The sequence below is a fragment of the Micropterus dolomieu genome, linkage group LG06, assembly GCF_021292245.1.
Source record: "Micropterus dolomieu isolate WLL.071019.BEF.003 ecotype Adirondacks linkage group LG06, ASM2129224v1, whole genome shotgun sequence".
Taxonomy (NCBI): Eukaryota; Metazoa; Chordata; class Actinopteri; order Centrarchiformes; family Centrarchidae; genus Micropterus; species Micropterus dolomieu.
In genome coordinates this window covers 11,180,189-11,206,495 of record NC_060155.1, presented here as the reverse complement: position 1 = coordinate 11,206,495, position 26,307 = coordinate 11,180,189, and the positions used below count along the sequence as shown (strand labels likewise).

General features: G+C 38.5%; 1 protein-coding gene across 1 annotated transcript in view; it reads left to right on the top strand.

The window, feature by feature from the left end:
• The window catches only part of ghrhra (growth hormone releasing hormone receptor a), a 50,942-nt gene extending 29,684 nt beyond the window's left edge, over positions 1-21,258 (top strand). Inside the window, exons 5-13 of the mRNA XM_046051977.1 lie at positions 982-1,079; positions 3,495-3,627; positions 7,863-8,016; positions 11,662-11,722; positions 11,912-11,981; positions 15,163-15,257; positions 19,070-19,199; positions 20,525-20,566; positions 20,803-21,258. Of these exons, the coding sequence (XP_045907933.1) occupies positions 982-1,079; positions 3,495-3,627; positions 7,863-8,016; positions 11,662-11,722; positions 11,912-11,981; positions 15,163-15,257; positions 19,070-19,199; positions 20,525-20,566; positions 20,803-20,943 (924 nt within the window). The 3' untranslated portion in view covers positions 20,944-21,258. The remainder of the gene's footprint in view (positions 1-981; positions 1,080-3,494; positions 3,628-7,862; positions 8,017-11,661; positions 11,723-11,911; positions 11,982-15,162; positions 15,258-19,069; positions 19,200-20,524; positions 20,567-20,802) is intronic.
• Positions 21,259-26,307: the final 5,049 nt, after the last annotated feature.

The following is a 26,307-nucleotide window of genomic DNA, read 5'->3' as shown; positions in this document are numbered from 1 at the left end:
TTAAACTTATTCATATTGTCTCTTCTTCCCTGACTGCTTCCTTTTCAATCCAGACCTACAGTATATGTAGGCTTAGCAGTGGTCTCCACTAATTTTCCCCACACTGGCAGGACACAGTCAACTGGAGAGCCACCTTTACTGCAAAACAAATGAATTTTGGGTTTGACGCTCAATTTAACTTTTTTTTATATGCTTAACTTAATGACTTGGGCCTCTCATCTTTTACTCTGACCACCTGCAGTCTGCCCGCTGTAGTCCCTCCATCTAGTTTAGATTTGAACTTTGATTAGAAATTGATTGTTTTTTATTGCTTGTACGCTACATGCTAGCATGTGACCTTAGCTAATCTAATGCTACTACATGAGTGAGCAGTGTTTCCAGATTTGTGACAGCTTCAACCCTTCAATTCAGTAGCAAAATTGAAAGATTTTGTAAAAATCCAAATATACATCAAAGGGTCGCATGATTATAGTGCAGTGTGCAATATATATGCAATTTTTTTATCCTACACAAATTAGCATACACAAGGCCACTATTTATTTAGCTATCAACAGCACTTTAGCCATTCTGATGCTTCAAAGGACCAGAAGTGGCAACACCACACTGACCGTAGTGAGTTGAAGGGGGGCCTATGTTTGTAGCTCATACTGCCATTTTGTGCCATTTTTGTTTCAATATTAATTGTGAATTATTTAGATGGTATATCAGACTTAAAATTGTTTGATACAATACTGTAAAGCAAATTACAATGCAATTAAAGATAGAGATGTTGATGTTTTGGTATAACTGTGTTTCCCACTTCCAAAGTTTTATTTATTGATTATAATAAGGAAAGCAGGCCTGTTGTTATATCGGACCCAGTCGGATCCACAGTTTGAGACATTTGTGACATTTCACTCATCAAGCCATATTCTGTTCATGCATTTGACAGCATCACAATTTACTCACGCCCCCCCCCCATCTCTGTCTCTCTCTCTCCAGACAAGCTACTTCTCTACGTTAAGACAGGTTTACACTGTAGGCTATGCCACCTCACTCATCTCCCTCATTACAGCCATAGTGGTGTTTACAGCCTTCAGGTAAGACCAGCACAGCACACATTCCCCTAAATACATACGCAAACAGAGGGCAATAAAAGGGACAACAACTAGGATGCTCACTCACCTGACATTTATGTAGTTAAGATCCTATCTGGCAGTGTTTAGAAACGAGTATATAGCTGTGACGTGTTTGAAGTAAATATAAATATCTTACAGTTCTAACGGACAGAAATATCCAAATATTCAGATGATCAGTGACAATAAAGACCCAGTCAAGCTTTTCTTGAATAAAGTATAGTTGTTTGTTTTCCTTTTTTCTTATTGTGTTATATAATATGGATTATTGATACTTTCGAAGCATAATGTGAAAGTGTCTTAAAGCGACAACAAAAGTAATTCTGAAGCTAAACTAAAGATAAAACTTGGTGGAGACATTTTCAGCAAACAAGCTCAGAAAAGACGAGTGAACACTACCTCCCCATGATTAAACAACGTGATAATGTAAACAAGTCTCAATTTCTTACTATTTTGGACTTAAAGGAAAACTACAGTTTATTAATGGAAAAGATGGGTTTTATTTTAGTAATCTGACCATTGCTTCTATTGGTTGTAACAACACCGGACTAACAAAACTAACTAGAGATCTTGAAACACGGCATCAGTGCAATAGATAGGACCAACAGGGCAACAAGCATGGGCAGTCAGTCAGTCAGACAGGTTATAAACAAACCCTCAGGTTAGTCCAGATATCCATGCCACTGTTCATGTTTTCCTGTTGGTCTTGTTTTAAGATATGTTGTCTGGTTTCAGAATCTTAACCCAAAAGCAGACTGGAGACAGAGCAGGAAAAGATAAGGTTATTTACTTTTAAAAACACAGAATGAATGAAGCAGATTGGTTGGCAGGTGAGTGGGGCTGGGGTTTGGCTTAAATCCAGAATCCTATGTGGGCTGGCAGGAGGGTGAAGCTGGTGTCTTGGGAAAGTGGCCCAGTGAGTTCTGTGGCTCGCTGATCTGTTCTACGACTTCCTGACAGGGAAAATCCAGCAGAAAAAAAGACAGAATACCTGAACAATCAGCGTTTCTGGCTCTGAGCAGACAAGGTGGCTGGCACATTATCATACTGGGAATGACACAATGATCTGGCAGTGACTGGATGTCTGGTCTGTCCTCAAGAAGGACAGGCTGATTGGACTGGTGATGAACAGGTGTGAGAGTGGTGATTGCTAGCAGGTGAGGGTGAGCGCCAACTCACGGGAGGTAATGCCCACAATCTCCACTGAAGAGGGAGAGACAGGACAACACAGACAGACAGATAAAACCAAAACACCAAGCACTGTACATTCATCCAAAGGCAAAAATAAATCAAAACACAGTCACTCCCAATGTCACTGGGCAGGTGTCACAGCAGGGGGTCCGTGACAAAAGTTCCAGCTAAAAATCTCAGCAATGACTTGTGATAATGAGAACAATGTTATCATGATAACACAACTGATAGAACCAATGTCCAAAGCTAAAAAAAATAAAACCTAAGTTGTAAGAGATATAAAAGATGAATAGAAACATAACTCTTATGGGATACTCATGTTGCTCTGCATCTGCTGGATGAGTAGGCAGTTGTTTACTTATGTGCTGGTGTTTAAAGCAGCAGTAGGGAATTCTTTTAAAAATAACGTTTTGTCGTATTTGTTAAACTGTCGCTATATCCTGACAGTTGTACATGAGACTTCTGCAAACACAGTGGCTGAGAAACAAGCACCAGCAAGGAAAGAACTGCATATCCCTCATTTGCAGCGTATAGTACAAAACACTTGTGTGATTACGTCCTGGCTCCACAGAGAGCTTCAGGCTCATTATCTTCAATGCCATGGCGCTTGTATTGATGAGTCATGATGACAAACAATGGGGAATAACTTTTTAGGGGGGACAGTGGTGTACTAGCCTCTCAATCTGCTGTTAGATGCTGTTGCAGCTGCCCCTGAGGTCAAAATGAGAGGGACTGGCGAGACTCTCCCCGTGGAGAGCAAGCCCTATGCGGGATGAGGTTTTTCAGGGCAACCAGCTCCTTCGGCTGCCGTACAAACTTGTGGGTTTAGTGGGCCGGGTTTAGCAGAGTGATACGAGCAACAGAGAGGGACGCGGAAGGTTTTGCGTTGAATGTTCAATTGTTACATCTTTAACTGAGAAGCCAGCTAACCTTTTTTCAGTTCACAAATTAGTGTGAAATGTTGTCCACAAAAAAAGACGTCAGTGTAATAGAGGAGTAAAGAAACCAGAAAATATTTACATTTAAGAAGGTGGAAAATCCTGACTTTTCTTTCTTACAAATTACTCACAACAATTATCAAAATATTTGATCAATTTAATTGTTGGCAACTATTCGATTAATTCGATGAATCGTTGCTGCTTTAATGTGTGTGCCATATTCCCCTCGCTCTGTTTTGGCTTCTTTCAGAAAGTTCCGCTGCACCAGAAACTACATCCACATCAACCTATTCTCCTCCTTCATCCTGAGAGCCAGCGCTGTTTTCATTAAAGACACTGTGCTGTTTGCTGATGAGAACCTGGACCACTGCTTTGTGTCCACGGTGAGCAGCACGCTATTTAATCAGCAATGTTTTTATCATAAAGCAGATTGCTACATCTGCTGTATGATTAACAATGGAAAGAGACGGCAAAGAGAAGTGAAAGATGGGAAGACAGGTGGAAAACTGAATTATTTTAGCAATTGGATTTTAAACTGCAGGTATGTTTCATTTTTTGATGTTGTTAATAAAGTGTTGGCAACATGAAATTACTCATGTAATTTACCATTGTTTTGTTTTTTTTACAGCATGTAATATATTTTGTAGTGATTTAGTTTTTTCTTTTGTAGTGGGTTTTTGTTCCTTATGCTTTTGCAGAATACACAGAAAATTGCTTTTGGAGTTGCATGTTTGTCAAAAATCTTTATTTTGCAGACACACTTGAGCAGTTACACCTTTTCAAAACCTTCCCCACAGCCTCTTAAATCAGTAACTACACACCACAACCACTTCATATGCTCACATTTTGTGCTACAATCACTGCAGTGATGTAGGAAATCTGAAGACATAGACCAGATTTGGAAATTGTTATTGACGATAAATATGAGTGGGATGGGATGAGAAAATCCTCCAACATCTTAAATTAAATAGAGAAATCTGAAAAACTGTCAGAACTGTTGAAATTTTGGAAAGACATAATTTACTATTAATCTACTTCAAAATCGAGAAAGGTAAGTATAATGCCATTTCAAGCTGTAAACATCAGAGTAACTGATTAAATAACCTCTAACAGCTACTATATTAATAATTTCTGTAATCTGTAGGCTTACTTATACTGTTTTATGTTTATTTATATCATAAGCTTTCTGCTTTTGTTTTTACAACTACACATTTTTGCCACAACTAAACGCTTTTAACCTAAAATGCAAATGTCATAGTGTCTTATGCATTCATAATGGAATAGAATATATTAGACGTAGTACGTTTTTATAGTATATCATTCTTACCTTTGCTGATCTACAGAACGAATTCAACATGTTCAATGTTTCTTAAAGCAGTAGAAGAAAAAGAAATAGGCATTGTTAAAAAATGCAAAACTAAAGCATCCACTGATTGTAACGAAATAGATATGAAGATAGTAAAAAATGTAATTGAGGGGATCTCAAAACCATTAACTCACATTTTTAATTTGTCATTCCAAACTGATCAATTTCCATCAAAAATGAAAACAGCAAAAGTCATACCTCTGTACAAAACTGGAGATAAACACCACTTCACAAATTACAGGCCTGCCTCTCTACTGCCACAATTATCAAAAATTCTAGAAAAACTCTTCAATGACAGATTGGACAAATTCATAGATAAACACAAACTGCAACATCACTAGCTTTAATTGAACTCATAGAAGAAATTACAAATTCCACTGGCCCAAAAAAAAAAAAATGGAGTTGGGGTATTCATTGATTTGAAAAAAGCATTTGATACAATTAATCATAAAATACTAATCAATAAACTGGAAAGGCTTGGGATCAGGGGAGTGCTGAATTGGTTAAGCAGTTATTTAAAAGACAGGAAACAATTTGTGAAGTTGGGAGATTACACATCTGAATATTTGGACATTGCGTGTGGTGTCCCCCAGGGGTCAGTGTTGGGATCAAAATTATTTATCCTTTACATAAATGACATATGTTATGACATAAGTATCTGATCTACTCAAATTTGTATTATTTGCAGACGACACAAACATCTTTAGTTCTGGTCAGAATTTACAGCAACTCCTGGACTTAATCACTTCAGAATTCAGAAAAATAAAACAGTGGTTTGACACAAATAAGTTATCATTAAATTTGAGCAAAACTAAATTCATGATATTTGGCAATTGTAAATCAATCAATCAAGTTCAATTACAGATCGAGGGTGTTAATATAGAAAGAGTATATGAAATGAAATTCCTTAGAGTGATTATAGACGACAAGATTTGCTGGAAATCTCACATAAAACATATCCAAACAAAACTGTCTAGAAGTATTTCAGTCCTGGCTAAAGCTAAGCACATTCTAGATTACAGATCACATTTTGTATTGTTCACTGGTTTTACTGTATTTACTGTGCCTTGCGAAAGTATTTGGCCCCCTTGAACTTTTCGACCTTTTGCCACATTGCAGGCTTCAAACATAAAGATATAGAACTGTAATTTTTTGTGAAGAACCAACAACAAGTGGGACACAATCATGAAGTGGAACGAAATTTATTGGATATTTCAAACTTTTTTAACAAATAAAAAACAGAAAAATTGGGCGTGCAAAATTATTCAGCCCCTTTACTTTCAGTGCAGCAAACTCTCTCCAGAAGTTCAGTGAGGATCTCTGAATGATCCAATGTTGACCTAAATGACTAATGATGATAGATGATGGGAGACTCTGTCCATAGGACAACAATCAGTCGTATACTGCACAAATCTGGCCTTTATGGAAGAGTGACAAGAAGAAAGCAATTTCTTAAAGATATCCATAAAAAGTCTCGTTTAAAGTTTGCCACAAGCCACCTGGGAGACACACCAAACATGTGGAAGAAGGTGCTCTGGTCAGATGAAACCAAAATCAAACTTTTTGGCAACAATGCAAAACGTTATGTTTGGCGTAAAGGCAACACAGCTCATCACCCTGAACACACCATCCCCACTGTCAAACATGGTGGTGGCAGCATCATGGTTTGGGCCTGCTTTTCTTCAGCAGGGACAGGGAAGATGGTTAAAATTGATGGGAGGACGGATGGAGCCAAATACAGGACCATTCTGGAAGAAAACCTGATGGAGTCTGCAAAAGACCTGAGACTGGGACGGAGATTTGTCTTCCAACAAGACAATGATCCAAAACATAAAGCAAAATCTACACTGGAATGGTTCACAAATAAACATATCCAGGTGTTAGAATGGCCAAGTCAAAGTCCAGACCTGAATCCAATCGAGAATCTGTGGAAAGAACTGAAAACTGCTGTTCACAAACGCTCTTCATCCAACCTCACTGAGCTCGAGCTGTTTTGCAAGGAGGAATGGGCAAAAATTTCAGTCTCTCGATGTGCAAAACTGATAGAGACGTACCCCAAGCGACTTACAGCTGTAATCGCAGTAAAAGGTGGCGCTACAAAGTATTAACTTAAGGGGGCTGAATAATTTTGCACGCCCAATTTTTCTGTTTTTTATTTGTTAAAAAGGTTTGAAATATCCAATAAATTTCGTTCCACTTCATAATTGTGTCCCACTTGTTGCTGATTCTTCACAAAAAATTACAGTTTTATATCTTTATGTTTGAAGCCTGCAATGTGGCAAAAGGTCGAAAAGTTCAAGGGGGCCGAATACTTTCGCAAGGCACTGTAAATTACTGTGTAGAGATTTGGGGTAACACATATCAAAATTCATTGCAAATGTTATTTATACTTCAAAAAAGAGCAATAAGAATAATTCACAACACTGGATATTTGGAACACACCAACTCATTATTTTCACAGTCTAAAGCATTAAAATGATTTGATCTAGTTGAATTTCAAACAGCAGTAATTATGTTCATGGCTAGAAACAATTTATTGCCTGGCAATATACAGAAAAGGTTTTCTGAAATAGAGGGGGGCTATAAGTCAAATTTTAAAACGCCCAGTTTTCGAACTACTAGGAAAAGTTTCATGGTCAGTGGTGTTAAATTGTGGAATAAACTAAATAATGAATTAAAGCAATGTCCAAACATATTCTATTTTAAAAAGATGTTCAAAGAAATTATATTCCAGAGGTACAGAGAAACACAGTATGTATAAAATATTGTTGTGTATGGGTAATATCTGTATGTGAATAGAACTTCTGAATATATATTTTCATTGATTACAGATTTATTATCTCTGTAGACTTATTATTTTGTAGTTATTTCCTTAAATATGGTAGTAAGGGTGTAAAGGGGTAGGAGTACATAAGTTTTACTTCTTCCTACCTCCTTTTTGCACATGTAAATAGAGGTTTTTAAGTACTGGAAAGTATGCAGTTGTATTTTGTTCATTTCTTTTTTACCACTATTTTTTGTTTCGCTGATTATTTTGTTATTATTATGTTCAAAATAAAGATATCAATCAATCAATCAAAAATAAATAACTCTACTTTAATCTCTATATCTTCTCATCTAATTTGACATGAGAAAAGGTCCTTAATGAGTCATCTGGACCTACCAGCTGCCTTGACCGATATTGTGTTGGTTCAGTGTTGAGTGAGGGCACATCCAGTACCAGTAACTGTGCTTTATTCTGGCTCTCTCTAGGCAGCGTGCAAGTCAGCTGTGGCTTTCTTCCAGTTCAGCATCCTGGCCAATTACTTCTGGTTGCTGGTGGAGGGCATGTATCTGCAGACCCTGCTGGCCCTGACCTTCGTCTCTCAGAGGAAATACTTCTGGTGGTACATCCTGATTGGATGGGGTGAGTAGGGATGACTGAAGAGGTGGCAAGCCCCTGACACACTGCCAATCAAGTCATGTGTTAAGGCCGTTGGAGATAAGCCTATAATGTGTATATTCATAACACAAATGGTAAAGCTGTTCCACAAATACACAATGAATTCAAAAGGGGCCTCTGTTGTTCTATCAGTGAGCTTAATTGGGGGTGCAGACGGGAAAACATTAACTTTCTTAGAAAGCAAAATTTTTGCTGTGTGTCATTCTCAAGTGTTTGACCGCTGGCCTGTTTTCATTGATGTGTGTGTGGGAGTGTGTTTTTGATCATCATTGATCAGCCTCTGACTGAACTCCAACTCACCAAAAGCTCTGGTTCCTTTTGTTATTTCTCTCCAGTCTCTTATTTGTTCTCTGGTCTCGTTTCCGAAGTAGATCGTTCATAAAGCCCCTGGATACATGCAAATGTTTTGATTTACAATCTCAGAAGTTTATATCTGAGGAGAAAGAACAAACGTTTTAGAGTTTTTATAGTTGCTTTTATAGTTATTTAAAAAATGTTTTGTTTTTGTCATGTATTGACAGTTTTAAACACTCACACAGGTTCAAATTTATATTCTTTTGCTGTTTTGTTGTGTGTCTTTTATTTTGAAATTTGTGTGTTTGAGGGGCAGCGTCTTTTAGAGGCTGTCCAACTATTGCATGCGTCTAGGGGGTGTGCTGATCTGACATCCAGTCCATTCACAATAATTGTGCATAGACATACATAAGAACACATCAATAGCAGCACCATGAGTCATGAAAAATGAAATCACCATCATCAGCACATGTCCAGATCAGTCATGTTACACAAAGTCAGACTCGCTGTCCAGGGACACTGACATTTTTCAGTCATTCAGTGCATCACTATTAATGCTAATAGTTATTAGGGGGGTCTCGGGTCTCTTCTGGGGGAGCTAAGCCTCCCCTGGCTCCCTGTGATTCCAAAGCTGACATACAAGCTGTGTTTTTACAAACCATGATGAAAGCCCTGTGCTCTAAAATGCTTTGGAGAAATAAAGAATATGCTTCCATTAATCAGCTAGTGTCGCCAAGATTTTTCACTTTGCATCTTTGTTACTTGAAAATCTGGTTGGCACGATTAGTTGTGACACCACACACAACACATCATGATATACCGTCCAGCACACCAGTCCATTATGAAGCTTACACTTGAGACTGTGTGAGAGATGTAGTGATTCAGTGGGTAATCTTTGAGCCTGTTGTTGTATTACAGTAAGCTGAATAGTGTTGTGTGGTTTTCCTGTTATTTTGTCTACCTTTTGTTATTACACATGAATTCACATTTGGGTTGTAAATCTATTTTCAGGTGGTAATTCTGTCCCCAAAACCTGGCAACATTTTATTTACACGATAGCAGCGCCTGAGCAGCAACTGTGGCGGCACTTGCTCTCATTTCCTCAGCTCTCCCTTTGTTTTCTCCCTTATCTTTTGCTTCCCTGAGCTCTCTGTGGATGTTTCAGGTGCTTTCCCTTTATGTTATCCTGCGTTGCTCAGTCAACTGATTTCCATTGCTTATCCCATTCCCATCCCATTGTTTTTTTGTTTTCTGTTGGCTGTAAATGCTTAAGACTGTACTCTCAAGTGGTTGTAGTGAAGTTCCACTTTTTATTTACACAATAGCAGTGCCTGAGCAGCGATTGTGGCTGATTTCCTCAGCTCTCCCTTTGTTTTATCCCGTGTTATCCTGTGTTGCTCAGTCAACTGATTTCCATTGCTAATCCAATTGTCTTTTTGGATGTTGTGTGCTGTATATGGTCTAGCCTGTACTCTCAAGTGCTTCTAGCACAGTTCCACATCAGCCACAATGTTACAGTACAATCGAGCAGCTACAGGCTGAGAATTCCTGAAAATTTTAGCCATAACATACTTTTTTGGAGGTCCTACTGGGCTTTTTGTTCTCCAGCTTATTGTAAGAGTCAATAACACCTTGTAATGCTCAGCCAGTGGTGAGACAAGTGAGACAATGGCAGGAGTATATTTCTAAAATGGAGATAGATGAAATTTATGGCAGGATGTGGTGAAGTGTGGGAGCAGGAGGGATGCTCAGATCTCCATCTGTTTATCTGAGCAGATCCCCCGGGTGAACAAGGCCTTTATCAGCTGATAACTGTCTAATTAATTAACAGCTTGTTCCTCAGACAAGATCATTCAAGGTTTGGAGGTTTTGTCAACTGTTTTTTTAAGTGCAGTTATTAGACAAGCCAAACTGCATTAAGATGGTTGGAATAGCATTCCACAGACAGACAGCATGGAGTAGGAGGATGTTGGAGATGGCAACTGCAGACCATGGAGGGAGCATTTAAGTATCCTGTAAATCCATATCTGGCATTTGTAACAAACCAAAGTGCTGAAAAATGGGTTTATTTATATTCACTTGAAGGACATACGTGCACCCTTGACACATTGCAGTAATGAACAGCAGCAGCCAATGTAGTATCTATGTTTGGGGTAGAGCGGGGTGAGTTGAGCCAGTTTTTATTTGATGTGTCTTTAAAGTGAGGTGTTACCCCATATGAGGGGTAAGTTGAGCCAAGGGAGAGGATAAGTTGAGCCACATGGGGATCGGTGACATCAATGTTATTTTAACATGCAAACTCAAATGCCAGTTCCCAACACTTAATTTGCATTTAGTAGTGAAACATTGCAGCTATGTCTCCTAGTTGTTTCGTATCAATGTATCGCTTTAAAGCCATCCTGTTTATCGTCATGTCTTTATCTGTCTCACCTTCCACCAGGTCTTTTGGCTCAAATTTACCCATTCCTGCCAATTTAACAAATTTGTGTCGTCCAGCAGTTTAAGAGTATGTCATGCTAATGGTATAGCCTCATATTGTAACTTTTGTAACTTCCTTAAGCACTAACACATGCGTAAGACTTTTTCAAACCTATCTGTAATTGTTCAGACACAAGAATCAGGACTCCTTGAACATAAAAAAATCACTTTGAATGGCAAAAAACTGTTTTTTAATCTTAAATGTGCTTATCACTTATTCCAAGGGCCTCTCTCCACCACAGGGAGAGAAAATTGATTAACTTTTCAAAAATATGTATTCATATAACCAACTTTGTCTATGGTTGCAGAGAAACAAGGGGTGGGTCAACTTCCCCACAGGCTAAAATCACCCTGCTCTCCCCTATATATCTATGCATGTTAATAAACAAATATGTCAGCTTAGTTTAAACATTATCTTCCAAACCATCAGTATGCAACAAAACACAATCAAACCTGATTCAAATATAAAACTATGCACTTATAGCTAAAGTGCATATCTGTCTGTCAGTTTTTACAACCTGACAAGAAACCCAGAGAGTATGTTTGTGTGTGTGTTTATAGCTCTGATGTGTCTTATCGGCTTCTTTCTAGTTTGTACTATGTTGCTCTCTCTCTGGTCTCCTGCTTTTATCCTGTGTCTGCTTCTTCTTCTGTCATGGAGTTGCAAGTGGGAGACAGATAAGTTACACAGAGTAAACACCATATTTTATATGCGTAACAACATTTTCTTAAAAAATGCAGTAAACATGTGAGTTGGGGGTTCGAATGTCGCTCGGATTAATTTTACATGACAGATACACAACACATTAATAATTAATCTCTGCTCTTATGTTGTAGGGCTCCCATCAACAGTTCTTATACTTTGGGTGTTGACCAGATTCTTCTATGATGACAGCGGGTATGATATATTACATGACATGCAGCAAAGCAGCTTATATATCCTTATAATATCAATGCTATGATAACATTGTACCACTGCATGTTAAACAGTAGTAGTAGTAATAGTAATTATTCCGGTTTGTGTACTTTGATTTGAGTGTAACATTATCTTAATGCTGAATTGAATTTCATTTGGCTTCAATTGTAGCTGCTGGGACGACACAGACAATACTGGTATATGGTGGATTATTAAAGGACCAATGACAGCCTCGCTGCTGGTGAGTGGAGACAAAGTCCTTATAGTATCTTAATATGTCTCTGGTGGAGAGCACTGAAACTAAACATCTTCTGACCCCACACTTACGGTTGCTACATCTGTCAACTCCACTCTCAAAGATGACTGGCTGATTTACTTTAAATTCTTGCTTATTTTTGAAAGAAAAGATCCTGCTTTTCACTCCATCCACCTGTTTTTATGCGCATTTTCAATTTGCTAATAAAACCTGAATGGAAACGCTGAACTAAATATATCATAAAAGAGTTTTTATACTTGGTTGAGAAGGAAAAGTTGGTGTATCGATAAAAACAAAATGTGGAAACAGGATATACATGAAGCATGACTTCAGCCGGAGATATTCTTGCTTTTAGCTACACGTTTCCATGAGCATGATGCGTCCATTGGGAGGGTTTTTTCATTAATACAGCTGTATGAACCCAAAGTAAACATTTTGCTGTGATTAAATAGCAATAAACAGATTAAACTGATGCCGAAATAACTACAACATGATACAGATTTGTTAAACATATGAATTCATGTTTTGTCAGGTCTGTCAGCAAGACAGCAGGACCACAACTTCTAAAATGTTTTCTGAATGGAGTTTGGATCGATCAGGGCTATGCTATGCTAACTTGGTCACAGTAAAGTACAATGATAGCTGGAATAAAGTTACAGAGACATGTTTTCTGAACTCACCAGGTAGTTCAACCTCCTCGCTTTCTTTTCTCCAAGTAATGTCCAGTTTTGTCCGATTTTTATATAAAAATGAAGTAGTAGTCCAACAGAGCTAACGACACTAACAACAACATTGGAACCGGATGTGCACAGAAGCTAGCTGCTGAGAAGCTCCAGTGAAGATAAATCAACATTATAATCCCAAAAACTAAAGTAAAAAGCTAATTTAATAAAAGCAGTTTACTCCGAGCTCCTCCCACGAGTAAACAGTGTAGTTGTCAGAGCATAATCCAGACCGACTACGGGTGTTGCAGCGCTGCTCCCTGCTCCTCTCCCCCACGTTTAGCAGCTCTCTGCCAGCCAGCAGATTTTCAATCCCCAGCTCTGCCGGGCCCTCTCCACACATCCACACATCGCTCTGAAGCCCCCCTTCGTGTTGCTTCGCGCCGCCCGACAGGAAATCACGGCTCTACGCGTCTTTGCATTGACTTTGTATGTAAACTCACCGCCCCGAACACTCGCTTCGCTTTGGTCTGAAAGCACCATTAGGCCCAAGTATTTACATGTAGCTTCCAATTATTGTTGCAAAGCTGTAATCGCAGTTTTCATAGCTTAATGTTAACTTTGCCAGCAACAACTGGTTATGAATTAAGGAACAAAAATGCTTCAAATTTTACATGTATCAGATATCAACATTCACATTGCATGCCAGTTGCTTACACCATGGATCGAGATTTGATATGAAGAGGACATTGGCGGTCCTTCACCAAGCCTTACATGCGATCCGGGTCCTTCACCTCATCTAAAGCCTCTATCGCTTGCAGTAGTGTTGTAGTACTTGACACCACTCTTGGTCTCAAGACCGGTCTTAGGACCACTTTTTGATGGTCTCGTCTCGGACTCGACCGTATTTGTACTCGGCCTTGTCTCGGTCTTGACATTGAGGACTCAGGATTTTTTTTCAAGACCAGTCAAGACCACTAACTTTGGGAATATCAATAAATTGCTTTTGCATTGTCTGTTTATTTGATTTATTTGTTAACATCCAAACTTTGATTGGATGTAAAACTTATTGCTTCAGATGCAACCAATAACCCTAATTAAAAATGTGTTGTTACCATAAACGACTGTCCCCCCTTTACACGCACTCCAAATGTTAATAAATATTTGATTTAATTAATTTGAATCACAAATGAATTAGCACTCAATTTTTCTATTAAGATATTTATTTTGTTGAAAAGGGACTGAAAAACACATTTTACTTATTTTAACTCATGCATTTTTGGTGAAAAAAGATTTTATCGTAATAGTTTTGAATGTTCTGCCTCAGATTTGTGAAGTGATCCACTGTTTGGCATCAAGTGTTTGTTCTGACCATACAGAAAAGTTTAAAACCACGATTAACCATTTGTGTTTAAATTTGAAAGAAATAATGATTAATAATTATTGATATCGAATGATATCACATTATTGTGAAAACATTTTTGGACAGATCACACAGCTTTAGTGTTAAGTGGTAAACATGGAAAAGGAGTATTGAATAAAGATGCTTACGTTGATTTCAGCTCTGTTTGCATGTGGGTGTTTTAATGGGAATGTGGATCTTTCAGATCACTTTGAGAAGTACCTATGGTCTCGTTCCACATTTTATTGTGTATGTAATGTGGGGAACTGGTTTTGGTCTTGACTCGGTCTCGCCCTCCGTCTGTCTTGGTCTCAACTTGGTCTCAACTCCTAAAAGTCTTGGTCTTGTCTTGGACTCCATAAACTCTGGTCTTGGTCTTGACTTGGACTCAAAAGAATGCAGTTTAATGCTGTTGACGCTGGCAGAGATCAGAGAGGAAGATTTCCCAATTCAGCTATGAGCGCGTTCACATAAAAAGGAGCAGTGTTTGCAGCATATGACCAATCGGAAAACTACTGGCAGCAGAGTGTCATTTTTAAAATATAATATTGACAAATGCAAAAAAGTTAAACACAATCCAGACTAAAAGCAACACAGTTGCAGCTGCCAAATGCAGGAAAGACAGAAAAAAAACTGTGTAATGTGTAACTGTGGAATGAATAAATTAACAGACTCACAATTTTAGTCCCCCAACAATAGATCATGCGAGGAGATCTGACTTTACTTACATTTGTGTAGATGAATTATTATGACAATTTTAGCCATACAACAAGTCCAAGGCTTTAGTGTATTGCTTTTACTACAGCCTGATGCCCAACATGTCATCATGTGGAGAAATCCAAAGCCTGACAGGATTGTTGTGCTTAATTACGGTTGCTAAACTTTGATCGGACAATCGCTGTCTGAGTGAGGTGTTTAGCCAACGGTCAGTTGCTAATATTGCTTTTATTCACAAATGCCAATTTAACATAGTATTACAGTCTGCTTTGTTAAGAGTGGGATTGTTGCATGTTTAAATAGCTTTTGATGCATTAAAGTACTGTGTCTTTTCTCTCTCTTTATTTAATAATTGTAATTGTGCATATGTGAACATCCCTACCAGGTCAACATTGTCATCTTCATCAACGTGATCCGGATTTTGGTTCAAAAGCTTAAATCTTCAGCCATGGCCGGGAACAATGACACTGGACATTTTATGTGAGTCACAACTTCTGCAAGGAGTGCTTTTCTTAAACACACACAATACAATAAAAAGGGTGATGCAGGGAGCTGCCGCAGCAAATGGTGTATCGGCAAAGTGAGTGAGAAGTGTCAGGTTGGTTAAGGCTGCATGATATTGTGATTGGATGATACTTCCCAGTAGGTAGGCAAACAGCTTGAGAATGGACCAATGATTGTGAGGTAGCTTGTGTAGCTTTGAGATTAAAAGTCAGTAATACTCATTTAAAGGACATTAATTTTGATGATCTGTAATGTTTGTATTTTAAAGGTACAATGTGTAAGCTAGAACCAGAATTATAGTTTAAAAACATAAAAAAAATTGACTAAAATTATCAACCAAATGTAAAGAAGTAACAGTTCTGACATTATGGCAAAAAACAAAGATATCTACAGAAGTTAGCATGCTAACCTGCTAGCCCCGGCATGCCCTGTCTTGTACCTCAAGAGGTATGTGAGTCGTGTGTTCGCTGCATTACACAAACTCTCTAGCTTTTCTTTTTGTCTAATAAATAAAAAAAATTTACTCATAATATGAAAAGAAATATTCTTACACCTATTTTTATTATCAAACAGAAAAATACAACTCTACACCTTTTGAATTCAAGTTTCTCTCTTTCACAGAACTTGTTAACTCACTGTAAAATACACTTAATTTGAACCTTTAACCTTTTAGAGCTCTTAAAAGAGGAAGCCACCTTAGTATAACATTAGATGCAATACATAAAACCCAAGCATCAAATCTACTGTAGCGGCCCACTACTTTGGTCCAGACTGAAATAGCTCAGCTATTTTGCACAGACACCTAGGGTCCCCAACAATATTTCCTAATGACTGATGATCCCCTGAATTTTCCTCTAGTGCCACCACAAGGTTCATGTGTGTGGTGTGAAGTGGAATGTCTTGACAACTACTGGCCTTTTTCATGGAAGACATTTATGTTACAGCTGAAAAAGCTGGATAAATGAATGATGGACAAATTCCATTTAGCTGCTTCAGTTTCAGAGTCCTGTTCTGCATGCTGGATCACTGTCACACTATCATGGCTTGCTGGGACACTGGAGCCATCATTAATGTTATCAATCACACCTGTGCTTAGGACCAAATGTCCGCTGTTAAAAAGGTCTATTGGCTGGCTTTCTATTAGATTTTCCACCTCATGATGAATTGTAATAACTTTGGTGATCCCCTGACTTTCCATCAACTGTCCTTAATGGGTAATTTCTTTCATTTATTCAATTTGCCAATGCTGAGCTAAACATGTTTACTAACCTCAGGTTACTAACCTATTTTGCGTTCAGCGCTTCTTTGTATGGGCCTTGTTTCTATGAAGTTTTAAAGCCAAAGTTTATGATGAATGGCACAGCAGCTGCCGGTGTCTGTTGTCATGTCTCACGTGTGGCCGCGTGCAGCAGATACGTAGTATGTGTTATGTAGGTAGGTTGTAGGTAATGCAAGGAGGGGAATAACAGCAAGCTCATCAGAAAGATAAACATTGTTCATGCCCCGCACCTCGAGTCTGAGTCAGGGGAGTGAGGACAAGTCTCAAGTCACATCTGAACTCGGACTCGAGTCAGAGTCCCCATCTCTGGAAGTAGGGTCATTTTACCATTATTTCTAATGGAACTGGACTTCTTTTTGCAACCAGGAGAGTCGCCCCCTGTTGGCTGTTCAATAGAATGCAGGTTTAAGGTAATTGTCATTGTGAATATTTTGCATTGTGAATGTTGGTTAACATGCTTATGTTAGCATTTAAGTCAAAGAACTGCTGGGCCCACCTCATAGAGGCAATAGCATGGCTTTGAGAATATTACCACACTTGCAACACAATAGTGAGGTGCAAGAAAGATCACAAAACATCAAATATGAAGAAAAGAAGGCTCTCCAATGAAAGTATTTCATTTTTAAGTCAAGCTGTCACTGAAGACCTTCACTATAGAAAATGACATTTGGAGTGGAAGTGTGCAGAGCCTCCTTTTCTCTATATAATATATTAGGAGACAAAGTTAAGTTTTAAGTGCTTCTTTCAAACTATAAAACAGTGTTTAGGTAGAACTGCTGAGTGCAAATGAATGTGTTGGAAATGGATGGCAGTTTATTTGAAGAGTTTACTATAAAGAGGGAAAGGTGAGTGAATTGATGAAATCATTCATAAAATGATAAATTCTTACTTACGTTCTAAGAGAGAAAATGCTGCGTCTATGAATCTGCTCTGGGATCCCAGAAACACTGCTTTAACAGAATGAATCCTTCTTTCCTTTTGACATTTGGTTGGTGCAGATTCCAGCTCAGCTGAATCAATTAAGAATGAGAGTAGCACATAAAAATAGCACCGGATACCAGAAATAGATGTCTCCTCCATCGGCGTGCGACGTGACTGTTCTACCTTTTCAATGCATGTTTTCACACTTCATCTCCGTCTTACAAACTTCAATCTGATTCAGACGGATCTGTGACATTAACACAAAGGCACAAATCCAAGGTGTGACAAAAGGCAAACACAATCCTATCATAGGCTTGAACATAATCTGGTTTGTGTTTGCATCTTTAATCTTTCAGCAGCCAAGGTGGTGATGTTATTTTGGATCAGAATGATTATTTTGGCTATTTAGAATATTCAGATGACTAAAACTATATTATCACATCCTTCTATGTGTGACAGCTTGATGGAGAAGCTTTGAATATGATCTAATCATCAGAGAACAAGACAGTGTGCAAACATCTTTGTTGAGGTTGTTTAAACTGCTGTTTATTGATCTGTGACAGATTGTTTTGAATTGGTTGTGAGATCATTAGATATGTGCCCAGATGGTTTACCATCTCTGTGACATGAAAGAATAAAATGAGAAAAAGAAGATTAAGAGAGTATGGGGTATTAATCGGTGGCTGTTTTCTAAAATGTATCACAGAGGTGGAGTTATTGTATCTAAACCACATGACTTGCAGCACTTTGGTGTAATAATGTAGTGTCACTAAAATAAATAACATTTACACAATATTTAGACATATCTGGTCTGGTTTGAACTAAGCTTTGAGCACTATGCATCAGGGTTTTGTATTTTGACATTTTAATGTATTCCACTGATTGGCCTTCTTACAGTGTTGTTTTAAAGGTCAGTTTGTTTATTAAAGATTTGATATCTATCACATCCAGTCTACCTCTGATGAAATTTGGCAGAATAATGCATTTTGCTTTTGTATCGTGGCATTTGAAACATAAACACTGATTAGACTGACACTGATAAAGGTGAATATTTTGAAAGGCCATAATTACCTCATTTTCAGATTTTTTTTGTTGACCTGATACAGCTCACTTTAAGGCTCTTGAAAACTTGGTTTGAAATATTCAGGTTTTCTTTGAATATTAATAAACAAACTATCAAAGTCAGAGTAAAAGAAACATAGTTATTTTAATAAGCAGCTTGCTTCATCAGGACAGTGTGGGTGTGGTTTAATCAGATTTGACTGAAATTAGCCAGGCAACAAATCTACAGATGCCATGACACCTGACTGGTGCATTGGGGTATGTGACATGACCTTTTTCCAACTGAGCCCCGTCCACTTCAAAACACTAAAACTAAGGAGCGCAGATAAAAAAAGAAAAAAAAGACAGCAATCTCTCACATGAAACAGCACTGTTCATGAATGACCCATCGCTTAGAGTAAGTAAGAAGCTGAAATGTGTTTTCAGGGCCTTTTAATTTGGATTAGCCCACGCTTGTCCCATTACATTACCTAGACTCTATAGTCTTTCTTCTTTCTTTCATTCCTCTGTTGTTTGTTTCCCTCAGGAGGCTGGCTAAATCCACCCTGTTCCTCATCCCTCTGTTTGGGATGCACTACACAGTATTTGCCTTCCTGCCAGAGAACACTGGAGTGGCAGCCAGACTCTACATCGAGCTGGGGCTGGGATCCTTTCAGGTATAAAACAGAAGAGAGGGAGCAGAACAAAAACTCCAGACCTAAAAACTATATTAAGACAGATTACAAAAGGTTTACAAAGAGGAACTGCTTAAAATAAGATGCTCTCATGCTTGCACTTAAACCCAACCCTACTTATTAACAGTTTGGTCACTGCAAATACTGTCTAAAATTTAACATGTAAATGACAAGTAAATGAAAACATGAATACTTAAAAATGTCACTTGAAGTGTGTAAAATAAAGGAATAAAAACTGACAGACCAATCTGAAAGTGTTTTTCAAAAAAGCGCATCATAGGATAAATTTACACCCAAGAGCTAACTTAAAATGTAAAAACTGTACAAGATCTGGACGATATGGAACAAAATCTTATAATACATTTTTAGACTGAATTCCGATACAGGATCGGTATTTTTTACGAAGTGAGCTAAATGTTCATTTGTATGTCAAAGCCAAAATTGAGATGTGGGATATCTTTTAAATCCAAAATGTATGTCCAGTATTTATATACTATTTCTACCAGCTTATTTCTACTTCATTCTCCACCTTCTTTTATTGTTTACTCACTAATTTAATCTGCTCCCTTTCCCTTCACTTCTTTTTTCCCCACACTCACAGACCTAACATACTGCTGCAAACACATCAGTGTGCCCCGCCTCTTTCTGTCTCTCTCTCCTTGTATATGTCTGTTCTGCTGACTTTCTTCATCAGTATTAGGATGCGTTATATAAAGTCGCAGAAAAAACTCAGAACTCGTCTTCTGGACTTACCCACCCATTGTTCCGTTCACAGCAGCAGCTGCGCCACATGTGGAGGAGGCTTGTTAACCACGTAGCCTATCAGAGCAAAACCAACGTGGTAGCTAACGAATGACATCTGCACTGGTGTGTTCACTGTTGCTTCACCTGGTCTTGGAAAATATCCACCATTTCCGCGACTTGTAACGTAATAGATAACAACTCTGTTTCTCTGCAAAACGCTAAAATGGGTAAATATATATATTGTAAATATACTTGGGCAGCAATTAATAAACCTGGGTGGCCCGTCCGAGTAAAGTCTATGGGTGGGAAACACTGACTGAACCATTGTTTCTCTTACAATCCAGGTCTTCAGCAGTGTTGACCGCCACTTAATTAACTCAACATCAAACTATATTGATATAAACTGTTTTGTCTGTCTTATATCTGTCTTATGTCTGTATATCGGTATACCTTACAATACCGATATACCTACAATCTGCACTTACCTGATTCAAGTAATACAAGTGTATATAAGATTAGAGTGTTGTGATTTTAAAACAATCACCATATATCTTGTGTTGCAGGGTTTTGTGGTGGCTCTACTTTACTGTTTCATGAATGGAGAGGTAGGTGAATGTAGGTGACAGTTTTGTGATGCAAAAGTCCTACAAACATAGACACACAAACAAACTACCTAAAGCTCTAACATCTGTGCAGATAAGCACAAGTTTATATAAGCATAGGTTTTACAGCACACATTGCTACACTATTTGCCACAGTGTCTTTTCTGCAACTGCTATATTCCCAGTGAGTGAGTATTTACGCCTCCAATACAGCTCTGCTCACGTGTGTTTGTCTGCAGGTCCAAACAGAGCTGCGGAGATGGTTGTGGAGGTGTCACAATCAAAATCCTCTCACCCCAGCCAAGCAAAGTATCACTCAGATCACAGTTCGAGCCAGCGGGGGGCGGCCACCTTCCAGTGGCAACATCTCTTCAGTATAATTTTATGAGACCATCCATGAGAGTGTGAGAATGTCATGCAAAATACCAGTGGAAGTTTCAAAGCTCACCCTACTAATGACATTAATTCAACAACCCCTCTGAGAGAGGACCATAATGAACACTGGAGAGTGATTGAAGAAGTGTTGTGTCAAGATACTTTATTATCAGTGTCAGCAGCAACTACGGCCATTACAGCACACATTTCAGAGCTTAATCACATTGTGGTCTGTCTTCCATAATGGTTCAAACCAAAAAAATACCAAAACCTTAAGGAACTCTGATACTTGATTTGTAAAAGGATGTTATGATGACACTGTGGACCGCAGTAGAGACAGAGCTGGTCCTGAGTTTGTAGCAGGATGATTGGACCACCAAAATGAACAAATGTTGAGGGATTAGATAACTGTGGAAACAATGAACTTGGCAAAATTATGCAAAATTAGGCCTGATTAATTGTGAGCAGTTACACTATATCAGTGCAAGGTGAAAGTATGTGCAGGACAGATCTGGAGAGAAAGTGCAAATTGATTTCTGCACAGCAATTCACCTGCTGCCAGGGAGAAAGTTTTAATCATGAAGATCCAGAGGGACCTGAGCGAATGTACTTTGTGTGAAGTGGCCACATATTGGGTATTTTGAGGAGTTGTCTGCTTTGATGAGCATCTTTTAAAAACAGTAGGCCTATTTGTAAATATTGATAAGCTTATTTTTCTTCATCTGCCATTTTTTATGCTGTTGCCACTTGTGATAATCCAAATTTTTCGGGACATATGTTGCACTGCAGGAGATACCAAATTTATACGCAACAGGGTGCTAGGCAATTACATGGTAAAATGGCATCAAAATGGTACTATATAACCAGGGTTGGGGAGTTACGGATTACATGTAATGGCGTTACGTAATCAGGATACAAAAACTGTATTCTGTTACAGTACAGAAAAAAGAAGACGTAATCGTATTTACAGGTACATTTTGTAAAAACAGGGGTTACACACAAAGTTTCCATGAAATGGAAAGCGGAGTGCTATTTACTATTTATTTGTCGCAGATATTGATCGGCGTGTAGCCAGTACTTGAATGTGGTTACGCCTCTACCCCTTCATGCTGACCATAGATTGTTTATAAGAAGTGGACTTAATCATCGTGACGTCACCTGTTGGTTTGTGGACTGCTGTTTTGAAGCCTTGAGTTTGGCCGATAGGGCGCCGCCATGTTAAGTTTTTGCAACCAGTGGCACCGTATGTGACACGGGCTGTTTCTCAATCTGCATTCTTGTCTGTACTTGTGTTCTTGTGGACTTGTGAAACGTCATCAGTCGCAGTCAAAGTACTGTTCCAATTCAAAAGTCTGCATCTAGCCAAGTACAGTCAAATACCTGGATGTGTTCTTGCTCCGCCCATTTTACCGAGCCTGCATCGGTGGTGACTTGTGTGTACTTCGGATCGCCAGATATCCCAGAATGCATTTCGCCGCCAAAAAGCGGAATTGTCGGACGAGAAAACTCAGAACTGTAACTTATAATACTGCTGTTCTTGTGTCACATATAGTAGTTTTAAGAGTTTTTAATGCGGGAATATAATTGTTTAAACTACAAATATGAGGTTAATTTCTCAAGACATAGCTGATTTAAAAAATTGCTACGATGTTTTCGGAGATGTGAGGTCCCGCCCGCTAATGGGTCTGGCCGTCATCAAGTCTCGGGTAACTCTCGGCTCGGGAGTTTGTACTCCCGAGCCGAACTTGCCAAGTCCGAGCTTTAAGGTATAGAAGTCCGAACTTGGCGAACTCGGTGTTGAGAAACAGCCCATATTTGGATGAGACGGTGGCGCTAACGGCCGTGTGTGGAGCTAGCTAGCTTGCTTAGCTAGATGCATCTGTATTTCACATCATTTTAACAGGGCTGACAATTTTGTCTATGGAACAACAGGCTTACAACTAAATGTACTCACCGGAGAAAGTGAACAGCTAACTCCTAATAAGCTTGGAAACGACTTGTCAATCATAGATAATCCCGCCCTGAAGCATACTCTGCTTTATGGTCTATTTTCCTTTAAATGGGACCATATTTACTAAATGATCATCATGTTGTGTTGAAGAAGACATGAAACTAGCGACCATTAAAACGCATTAGGAAAGTGTTTACTGAGGTAATTATTCAGGTGAGAAGTAGGGTCATTTAGCGCAGTTTCATTGCCTGCTTGCCCGGCGATGCTCCCCGCAATCATTCCTTGCCGGGCCCCCCCGTCCCTGGCCTGAAAACCTCCAGTGCTTAAGTAAAGGTGTAAACTTAAACACACACTCCGGTGCTCCGAGTTCACAGTACGGGCAATTATATCTGTGTTTTATCTCTCACAATATCCTCTGCGGCTTTGGACAGCACTTACCTGTGAGTGTTTTTGTTATTTTTTAAATTTGAAATGAGTCACTGTGCCACAAATCTTCCACTGTCACTAGTTATGGCACTACACGAGTGAGCTAATTTGACCAGTAGCTGCAGGCTAACTGAGATAATTAGGTAATGGCAGCTAGTTAGCAGCAGTTAGCTGACTTGCTACAGAAACAAGTAAACCTATCTGTCCATCAGGGAACTCCACAGAGTTGAGGCAGAGCAGCCGGGGAACATCTGAGAGAAAATCACATTGTTTGTCATTGATGGGCCAGTTCCTGCCATATGACATATGCCCAGTGTAAGGCATAGTCTATCATATAAAAACATTTAAGGGTGAGTGAAATTGAGTTTGTAACTCCCCTCTGCTACAGCAGCGCTGAGGATGAATAGGTTTAAAAGTCTGATAGCGTGGGGGAAAAAGCTGCTCTGCAGTCTGGTGGTTTGGCAGCAGAAACTTCTATATCTCTTCACAGAATGCAACAAGGTGAACAGGCTGTGGCTGGGTGGGTACTGTCCTTTATTATCCTTTGGGCTCTGCGTAGGCATCACCTCAAAGATATCACTGATGCTCGGGAGATGGGTACCAATGATCTTCTGAGCAGTTTTAATCACCCACTGCATACAACTGTATGTTTCTGTAAAAACTGAAGCATACCATGCATCTTTGATACTGTCTTGTCTTTATTTGTGTATTTGTTATTGAAGTAATCCAAAAGTAACTATAAGTAATCAGGTTACATTACTTTTATTTTGTGGTATTTGGATTACATTACTGATTACATTTATTAACAAGTAATTAGTAACTGTACTGGATTACATTTTTAAAGTAATCCTCCCAACCCTGTATATAACTAGACGAACCATTTAAACTAACACAGTGACAGCGTCTGAAGATACACATTGTGTTTATATCCAGTGTTTTCTCTCAAGATGTCACCAAAATCTTAATTCCCCACATTTTGTTGACAGTGGTGGAGAAAAAAATGTGATTGTGGCGCATCCCTAGTGTTTTAAAAAAAACTTTATAGACTGCGAATTATGTGCTGCACAGAAAAGCACTTTGACTGTCATTGTCAGTACACAATACGATGTAATGTTGCACTTTATTTTACATTATATTATATTTACATTGTTGTTCTTGTGGATTTAGTGAAGGTTGGCCTGTGTAGGGAATAAAGCATGGTAATAAATTAAATATCTGTGTTTTGAGAAGTATTGTTCTTGTATTTGACAAAATACTAGTATTTATTATCAACGTGTAAGTTTGCTTTTTAGATAGTAGAATTGAGGTAGAAAATGCGTGGGGCAAGATTGTTCATATATGTTTAAACGGATTTTTGGGTGCCCAAGAAACTTACTGCAAAGATAAAAATCAGAAAAGACAAGCAGCAAACAAATTGGTTTTAAACAAGGATCTTATTCAACCCAAATAAATTTGTACAAAATAATTTTCTCTTAATAAAAACCAGGTAAAACGTGAAAACAGTGTAGGCTAAAATCTACTGCCAAATTTGTAGGCCTACACTTTCCATTTTAATAATATTAATATAGTTAGTCATTTAGCTGATGCTTTTATCTAAAGTGACTTACAATTGCTTTATATGGCAGAAGTTGCACGCCTCTACTCTACTAGGGGTTAAGTGTCTTGCTCAGGGACACATTGGTGGATGTCACAGTGGGAATGGAACCGAGGCCTCCCACACCAAAGCCATGTGTCTTATCCACTGTTCCATCACTACCCTGTTTAATTGATGGAATAACTGAAATAAATCAGTCACAACAAAATACAAAAATTTACCACATATATTTATTTTGCAGTCAAATTTACACAATCCGGGACATGAATGTTGGACACTAGAACGCATGTTACACATGACACACTGTAACAGGTAGAACATAATATGGATGAGGGTTTATAGATAGGCTATTCTTTTGACATTTAAGTTACTTTTATCTCCATGAATGCTTGTTATTACATACACATGCGCACAGAATACGCTCTCTCCAACTTTCAAACATACTCGCACACACACTCTGAAGACAGTTACATAAACATAGAAAAACACAGTCACAAACATTACAGGTCTTCCTCAAGAGGTCCACCTGTGTGCCCAAAAAATATATATACATTGTACTGTATATATGATCAAGAAAAGACATCATTTGTACACTATGGCAAATTGATAGCAGGCGACATTTAAGAGCAGCTGAGCAACATCGGTACATTCAAAAATTCATTGGCAATCAATAGAACTCACACACATATGCTCACCACTATAAAACTGGCTCAACACACAACCGCCAAAGATAATGCATCTAAACATAGAGATATGCCACACTGAGAATAGTTACATTTAACGGAATAGTTTGACATTTTGGGATAGACACAAAATATTTGTTTTCTTGCCAAGAGTTAGATGAGAAGATTGATACGACAAAGACTGTACATAGTGGAAACAGCTAACTCGTTGAGTTCAGCTAGCTAAGATTTACTAGGTGGATAGGCTACAACCACAGTCCTTACATACAACTAAAAAGCTAGCTAGTAGATATAAGCTAGCTAATAGTTAATGTAGCTAGCTGTTTTATTCACTAGCTAGAGGAACATCTTACTAGCAGATATCAGCTAGTACACATTGTTTATTATATATATATTTTTTATTTATTTGTTGTGGTTTCACAGGGAATTAAGTGAGCTGAGGGTTCCTTTGGACAGAGTCAGGCTACCCATATCCCTTTGCCTTTAGTATTTGTGCTAAGCTAAGATGCTTCTGGCAGTAGCTTCATATTTAGCATACAGACATGTTAGTTGTAACAACTCATCTAACTCAGTAAGAACACGAATGAACATATTTCACAAAATGTCAGACTATTGCTTTAAGAGAACATGTCAGGCTTTTCTTTGACACATATATAAGTGTATTACTGTAATGCTAAACTAACTGTAAGAGGTGTGTGTGTAGAGAGGTGTGGTT